The 8,913-nt window shown below is 46.9% G+C and overlaps 1 protein-coding gene across 1 annotated transcript; it reads right to left on the bottom strand.

Annotated features, from left to right (window-relative positions):
* Positions 1-171: 171 nt before the first annotated feature.
* On the bottom strand, positions 172-8,591 carry EMG1 (EMG1 N1-specific pseudouridine methyltransferase). The gene is made up of 6 exons (XM_063128471.1): positions 8,451-8,591; positions 6,245-6,346; positions 5,062-5,203; positions 1,453-1,511; positions 1,215-1,364; positions 172-445 (listed from the first exon to the last, which is right to left on the bottom strand). The coding sequence occupies exons 1-6, from the start codon at positions 8,574-8,576 to the stop codon at positions 332-334; spliced, it is 693 nt and encodes a 230-aa protein (XP_062984541.1). The 5' UTR covers positions 8,577-8,591; the 3' UTR covers positions 172-331.
* Between the last annotated feature and the right edge of the window lie 322 nt (positions 8,592-8,913).

Consider the following 8,913-nt stretch of genomic DNA (forward strand, 5'->3'; position numbering starts at 1 on the left):
TTTGGTTTCAATTCCTACTTATGCCCAACATGGAATTCACCTTTTTCTTAGCAGCCATGCAGTGTGTCAACATTTATCTAGCTGTCACCACTCAGATCCCATGAGCATATACGTGAAGTTACCATACGTTAGCCTGCCTATGCATAGCTCTATATGCAAGGACACTTCCACTTCATTAAGACAGTTTTTATTTGTTACAAAAGAGAACAAAGGAATTTAAGCATCTATTACTTCCATTGAAGAAAGAACGCAATAGGTAGAACCCTGCAATATACATAATCACTCCAGAATGTTGCGCTAGCAGGTGATGTCAAAATTAGCATTAATAAGCTTACACCACTCCCCACGCTTCTTCAAAAGCTGTAGTGATCTTGGCACAAGTCAAAGCAGCAGAGAGTGGATAGTTGCTGATAGAAATACTCTTCTCTGAGTAGTCAACATTAACCTAGAAGAGAAAAACAGCGATCAACATTTCAGTCAGCTTCCATATTCTATTTCTGGTACAAATTGTTATGTAGACAAAGGTGGGCAGCTTTTGGCCCATTATCCCTCACCAGTGGCTATGTTGGCTAGGGCTTCTGGGAGTTGTAGGCCAAATCAGCAGGGGGGACACAAGTTCCCCACCCCTAATCTAAACACTTCTTTTGCTTGCCAATGTAGACAATACAATGCTGGATGGACAAATGTTCAGACTTGATGTTAGACAGCTTAACAGCATCATGAACCAGTCAAGCTATATTTATTTTTAAAGCTCCACTCAATGGTCAAAAACGGAGATAAATTACTTCTACTGTTGTAGGAGATATTCCCCTCTCCTTTCTACAAAAGCAACTTACCAATAATACCATATTTCTTCAATTCTAAGACGCGCTTTCCCCCCATATAAACATATTTAAAAATGGGGTGCGTCTTAGAATCGCAGGCGTGTCTTAGGGGTTTTTTTTTTCTGTTGGTGGTACTGAAATTAGTGTGCGTCTTACAATCGAAGAAATACGGTACAACACACTACAGTTCTTGAAAGAGTTCCACAGACACAGCCCTTACAATATGCCTGTAATACAGGCAATTATCCTACAGGATGTGTGCCTAAGTATAATGTGCCCATCATAACTGAGCAGTGTCTTGTCCTAAGGCCTTCTATTATTATATTTATTTATATCCCGCCTTTTACCCAATACTTAATAGGTAAGAAAACACATATTTACACCTCTTACCGAACCATGAGCAAAAGCTCCCACAATGATAGCTATAGGGTCTGCAGTAGGGACTAGGTCACGCACGTCTGTCACAGTAGGGGCTGAAAAGGATGTGTCGATTTTTGTGCAGCCTACGGGGAGGTGATCAGTCACTGGATTCTTAATAACCTACAAGGGGGGGGGAATGAATTAATGTGGAAGTAGAAACAAGAACCAAAGCACATAGAACCACATAATACACTAGCAGAGTTATTACCTTTAATAATTTCTGTGGCCCATCAGCAGCTCTGACACTGAATTTATGCAGCAACTGAACTAAGGAGACAGAGAGAAAGAGTTTTACATTGGAGATACAAGACTAAGGTAGATGCCATTGCATTTATCTGTTTTGGAGTTCCTTTTCCTGCCCTGTTACTTTCTGACTAGTGATCCAAGGACCCCTTTCCCTTAGAACACACTTGCATAGTGAACCATTAAATCAGCCGTTTACGCAGTATGGCCAGCCAGGCAGTAACCATTCTGATATTCCAGGGAGGCAGGCAGGCAAAAGAGGAGGCTGAATTGCTGTAGAAAAGGTAGGGAATCTGACCTTCCAGATGCTGGACAATTCCCTGACCACTGAAAATGCTGGCTGATGGGATTTGAAGTCCAACAACTGGCTGACCACAGGTTCCCCACACCTGTGTTAGAAGAGCTCATGGATTTAATAAGATATTCACACTGATGTGCAGCTGATGCTACAAACCGTCTGGAAGAGCTGCATTGCAGTTAATTTGTGCTCTTCCGAAGTTTAGTAGCCTGTACCATTCAGCTACAAAGTAATTACCACAGGGCCAGTAGAACGGAGTGGCTGGGGACTACAAATGGGCAGTTTTTCATCTAGTTTAGGGCGCCAGGAGACCATTTCCTTCCTGCCACCCCAAGGCTGCAGTCCCAGAAAAGAATGTAAAACTAAATTGGGGGGTGGGGGGGAAATGGTGTCCATAGTGCAAAGAGGGCCAAATTTAGCTTACTTACAAGCTAAATTGGACCGTTTTAGCGTTCTAGCCCCCCAAAAAAAACATTTTTAGAGGGTGCTCTGTGAATTTGGAGAGGGGGGGGAGGGAACCTGCAGGTTGCCCACCTTGATGTAGGTAGAACCACCCCATGGTATGCTTAAAAATCATGTCACTAATGTTATTTAGCATTTTCCTTGACCTTATGATTCCACTATTATTTTTATTCCCTTGAGTACTGTAGCCCAAAGCTTGACATGAACAACAACAACAAAAGATCTATGTGTACATCCCCCACCCACCCCCCACACTTTTAGTTCCCAAAGCTACTTCCACAGAACCCCATGAGGTGGATGAACCCCAGTTCATCCACCTGTGCCCTCCGTTTTTCCATCCAGCCGAAGGTTCTGGTTTTTTAGTCCACTGCCTGATCCCCTAGTTTTTATAGGCGGTTTTTCTATTCATCCTGCCTTCACTCTGAACTTTAGGTCCTGCATAATTATTTTCTGCTACACAAATTCACCTTTCATTACCTTCAATGAAGCTACACCATTTTTTAATATTCTTTCTCCAGCTGCAACACTGTTTGCATCCCGTCTACTGTGTGACGTGGCAATGCAAACTAAGAAAATGCAACACCCATATTTATTTATTAACACTTATCTACCACTCTATATCTAAACTGATTCCAGAGTGATGAACTATAACGGTTAAAAGAAAAAACCCCACCATATTAAAAAGGTTTTTTTTGAAATACCAATAAAAACCATGGCTGGCCAATCAAGGAAGGTTTCTTGAAATGAAGATATTTTCAGCAGGCACCAAAAAACCCGCAACGTTGGTGCCTGCCTGAGCTCCAGGGGCAGCCAGAACACTGAAGGCTCTTTTGCGGGTGGACTCCAACCGAACCATAGAGGTTCACAGAACCAGCAGGGACATGCCCCTGACCAGGCAGGTTTATAAGATAGGCGTTCTCTCGGGTATTCTGGTCCCCCTGTGACAAATAGGCAGCCAGGGCAGTCCCTTCAGAAAAGGAGTTGCACGCTGAAAAGCTCCTGACGCAACAGCTGGCCAGCTACATTCTGCACTAGCTCCAGCGGCCCAGCCCCAAGGGCCGTCCCACAGAGTGCACTGCAGTAATCCAGTCTTGAGGATGCTAGTGCCTGTAACACTGTTGCCAAGCTATCCCTGTCCATGAGATGCTGAAGCTAGTAAAAGGCATTCCATCACTGGCCACTGGGCCTCCAGCAACAGTGATGGATCTAGGACGGTGATGGATCCAGACTACGAACCTGATCTTTCAAAGGGAGCGCAACCCCATCCAGAACAGGCAATGAGCCTACCTTCCAGATTTGGAACCCCCTCACCCACAGGCTTCCATCTTGCCAGCCCATCAGTGAGTTTAGGCACTGATCCGGGACTTGCACAGCCTCACCTTATTCAGATGCCACAGGGAAAGAGAGCTGTGAGCCATCAGCATACTGATGGCACTTGGCTCCAAATCCCATAATGACTGCTCCCAGCAGATTCATATAGATGTTGAACAACACTGGGACAAAATTCTACCCTGCAGAACCCCATAGCTCACTTGCCAAGGAATGGTCACCCAATGTTACTCTCTGAAATTGACCCCTCAGTTAAGACAGGAACCACTATAACAGAGTGCCCACAGAGTTGATCCAGGAGAATACCATGGCCGACAATATCAAAATCCAGTGAAAGATCGAGCAGAATTAACAGGGTTGCACTCCCCGTCTCTCTCCCAATAAAGGTCATTCTGCAGGGTGACCAAGGCTGATTCGGTGCCATAACCTGTTTGAAACCCAGACTAGAATGGGTCTAGATAATCAACATCCTTCAAGAGTGTCTGCAGTTGCTCCACCACAGCCCTCTCAAGAACCTCTGCTAAGGAAAGAGTTACTGCGCCTGGGCAGTAATTGTCAAATACCATTGGGTCTAGAGTGGGGGTTCCTTCAGGAGAGGTTGCACTACTGCCTCCTTAAGGAAAAAAAGGAACCACCCCCTTCACGCCAAGATGCATTTATCACTCACTGGACCCACACAGTCATATCCCTTCAGCTAGCTTTTATTAGCCAGGAGGGGCAAGGATTGAGACGCCACGTGGTTGTTTGCATTGCTGCAAGCACCTTGTCCACAACATCATGCTACAGCGACTGAAATTGATCCCACAAAATCGGGCAGAGGGTGGCATCAGGAACCTCAACTGGAGCTGAACTAACAAAAGCATCAAGTTTGCTGCAGAGACAAGCGCGATGCACAAAGGCCACAGCGGATCCTTGAGGGGACCAGGGCTCCATTTGCTATGGAGAGTTAGTCACTGGAACACCTGAAAGAACTTTGTGGGATGGCTACTCGAGGCTTACTCTGCTGCCTGCACTGCCATGCGATAGGCACAATTATGTGCTCTAGCACGTAATCTGTCTAGCTAACATCCTGCATGTTTCATTGACCACAGCCCCCCAGTATACCAAGAAGCAGAGTGGGCACTAGAGCGCCAGAGAGGGCACTCGGGTGCAATCAAGTCCATTTAGGTTATTATACATGCATAACACTGGCAAGTGATGCGTAACTGTAAATATTAGTAAAATAGACCTGCCAACCTATGGTGGAATCCAATAAAGCTCCAATAAAGTTGGAGGAGGACTATTCTCCCTTGCCCCCCCCCCCTCAAAAACTGCTTCAGAGGACTGGGGAACCCCTTGGAGCACGCTGAGGGACTGCAGGCAAGAAGCAAGGAGGAGAAAGTCTCGTAGCTGGATTCTGGCCATAGCCCGTTCTTACCAGCCTTTGGACACATAACCCTTTTCTCACTCAGGGCATGATATTTTAAGAGGAGAAATGAATCTTACCCATGAGGCCACAAAAACGATCAAAAGTCCGAGGAATTCTTGTCTGGGGGTTGACTTCAATTAGGACATTCTTTTCTGTATGGATATATACCTGGAGAAGACCAGCTCGGTTCAAAGGACTGTCCATGAGCATCAGGAGGCTCTGTGATGAAAAATGAGAGACACAATCTTAGGGAACAATCCTATGGAGATAGTTGACAGCCTCCCCTCCCCCAGAACCACCCCTCCCCCCCCATCTCCATGTGTGGAAACATAGCCAGAACCATGCTGGGTCTAAGGAAGGGGGGGGTAGGGGAGCACAATTTCCGGGCTCCATGGTCTGAGCCCTGTTTCCTATGTATCCCCCGCCAAAATTTTTGTCTAGGGGGCACAGGATTGATCTCTTACATCTATTTTAAAAAAGGAAATAATTTTTATTGTATTAACATCTGTCCAAAGATTTCAGTAACATTTTAGAGAAAAGGCTGTATCTAAAGGAAATACCATTTTATAGGTATGTTTCTGTAAAGGCTTCAGCTGATACAGGTTGCTAAGCAACAGTAACAACGTGTAACATCAGCTGATACAGGTTGCTAAGCCCCTCGCCTGACTCCTCCGGGCTTTCCAAGGTAATCCTACCCCCTTTTCTGCCTCTTCGCTCCCCCCCCCCCCACAAAGGGGGCAGTGCCACGGTCCGGAGCATGAGCGAGGCACAGCCGGGGCCCTTGGTGGTCGGGTGGGAGGCCGCTCGCCTGCTGTGAGCCCCAGCCCCATCTCATGTGAGCTGGGCGGGCGGCCCAAGGCTGACAGGAATCCCGGGGAGAGGGGGACACCTGCTCCCCCTCCCCGCAACCTCCCTGCCCCCTCCCCCAGGTCTGCCAGACGGCACTGTATCGGCGGCCTCCAAGCAGCCCGTGCCCCTGCGATGATATTTAATTAATAAACTTTAAGATATGCTACAACGGCGTATGTTACACTGAGTACAGCTAGTTACAAGACATATGAGTTAGGAATAGAAAATATTTGACATATGAGTTAGGAATAGAAAATATTTGGGAACATTTGTGGTTTTAATCAAAACTAGAATTAACAGTGCTATTTTTATGGCTTTTCCATGACAATTAACCAATCAATATTTCAGGACTAGACACAAGTCATAGGCTGGACATACGATCTTTATTGTATGTTAGACATATGAACATACCTGGTGGGTGATGTCAGGTCGAACCTTTCCAGGGTCCCGGCCACTCCGCAGAAGCAATGATTTATGCTTGTCACAGTTCAAAAGTTCATATGTTTTCCCAACCTGGAACCATGAATTAATTCATTCATTATCTTCCATCCCACATTGCCCATTGGTGTAATCAAAATGGCTTATAATTTTATTAAAAAAATAAAATACAAAATCATTGAACAAAAAGGTAAAAAGCAGTAGTTAAAAAAACATTTGGCAGATTAAGAAAATACTTATTGGAATAAAATTGCCTTCAGCATGCCTCCCCAGGTAGGCTCTTCACCATCTGAGCGCCACAACTAAATAATAATGTAACTGTGGCTCAGAAAAAGCAAACAGTATAGAATCTTAGGTTGCACAAAATCACCGCATAGGCAGAGCAGGGCTCTCCAACACGGCACCTGCGGTTGCCATTGCTCATGTAAGGCCAGACTGAGGCACCCTCCGAGCTATTTTCATCCTCTGCAAGTGAATGGCTTGGTCCATTGGCTTTAATAGGGGTAGAAAAACCAGCCCTAATGAAAAACAACTGGAGGGGAGCAAAGTCCACACCCCACCAAGGACCACTGAGGCAGTAAGAAAGAAGGAGCAGCCAGAGAGAGAGAGAGAAAAGAGCCAGTGTGAGTAGCACACACATAGGGCGCACATTCATATGCACACACACAAGTAAGCAGGGGAGTGCTCTCAACTTTTTGTGATTGGTCCTCCACTTCACCCCACAGTGTGCCTAATTTGTGGTGGTGCCCTGGCACTTTCACAAAATGCCAAATGTGCCCATACTCCAAAATGGTTAGAGACCACTGCAGTAGGGGATGCCCCTATGCAAGTTTCGGCCAGAAAAACAAAGAACCATCCTGTTGGATCAGACTGAAGGTCCAAAATCCTCACTCCAACAACAGGCAATCTTATGCTGCTGATATTCAGTGGCATACTGCCTTTAAATATGGAAGTTCCATTTAGCCTATCAGAGGCCGCCACCACCAATTAGGCACTCCATTTATCTGCCTAATCTCTTTTGAAGGCATCAAAACTACTAGCTGTAACCACATTTTACAACAGTGAACACCACGTGTCATGTAAGGAATGAAACACTTATAACGAAACTAATTGAGAAGAACATAAGAATTGCCTTGCTAGATCATGATTTTGGAAAGGACATGAACAGGCCGTTAAGGCCAAAGCTCCAATCTGTTTATCCCATGCCCTAATAACCAATATTTAGAACATGTACAGGCAACCTGGTACCCGCAGAGATGTTTTTACTACAACTTCCATCAGCCCCAGCCTGCATTATCAATGGTCAGGGTTGATGGGAGCTGCAGTCCATCAGCTTGCCTACCTGATTTAGAGGTTTGCTGCCTCTGACAATGGAGACTCCATGCAGTTATAATGGCTCTTAGCTGTGTTTAGATCTTCCACCCTTCATGAACCAAATCATTTTTCAAAAGCCATCAGAGGCTCAATCTACACGTGCACTAGCGGAATGAGGAGGCAGAGTGGCCACTTTCGCTGGAGGGATGCTGCTCTGGCTCCACCTGCGACATCCTCCACGAATTATTTATTTAAAATATTTATACCCTGCCCTATATCACTAACACCTCAGGGCGGTGTACAGATAAAAACATACAGTATAAAACAATAAATATACACAGTTAAAAACAAATTAAACCATGAACCAAGTAAAAACAATATATAATTTAAAAGCAATACAATTAAAACAATGTGAGTTTAATCATCAAAGGCTTTGTTAAAAAGCTATGTTTTTACTTGGCATCGAAATGCAATCAATGTTGGCCCCAATCGGACAATTCCACAGTCCGGGTGCCACCACAAAGAAGGCCCTCTCCCATATAGCGTATATGTTGCATTGGTGGGATGAGGAGAAGGGCTCCTCCAACAGATCTAAGGTCTCGGGCGGGCGTATATAAGGAGAGGCGCTTTCTCAAGTGTCGAGGTCCCAAGCCATTTAGGGCTTTAAACGTCGTTTCCAGCACGAGTGAACACGCAAACCCGGCGGAGCGAAAGGAGCTGAACTCCGGTAGCTTTCCGCTTGCAAGAAGGCTTGGGGTGTTTCCACGCGAGGCCCCAACACCGGCCCGCCTTCTCCCCCAACACCGGCCAGCCTCCCTTAGGAGGAGGGACGGGGCTCGCTCGCCATCGGCGTTTCCCCCCGCACCTTCACCGTCTCCAGCGACGCCCCCTCCAGCACCACCAGCAGCCGCCGCCTCCCCGCGCGGCCAGGCTCCGGGCCCCCGGCGTCGCCTGCGGGGCGCTTCCGCGCGGAGCCCACGGCCGCCGCCATCTTGGAGCCAGGCGAGTCGCATCGCCACCACGCCGCCCGGCAGGCGTCTCGGTTTTTGAACCCACGGAGTTACTTCCGGGCCAAGGGTCAAAGCTAAACCGCTCCCGAAAATCGCACTTCCGTTCCAAAGCTCACGGACGGTAGAACTTATGTCGCGATTTAAGCAACAGGCGGCCGTGTCTGTATCCAGCACGCCGCCGCCATCCGTTTTTCCTTGCCGTAAAGGAGGGGAGGGGAGGGCCGGGCCGAACGCGGCTCAGGCGGAAACCGTTCCGGAAGTAATACCTGCCGCGGAAGTTGCATATCCGGCACCGTAGGGCAAAGGGGAAGAGGTCGT

Source organism: Elgaria multicarinata, chromosome 6 (assembly GCF_023053635.1).
Source record: "Elgaria multicarinata webbii isolate HBS135686 ecotype San Diego chromosome 6, rElgMul1.1.pri, whole genome shotgun sequence".
In the NCBI taxonomy this organism is placed as follows: Eukaryota; Metazoa; Chordata; class Lepidosauria; order Squamata; family Anguidae; genus Elgaria; species Elgaria multicarinata.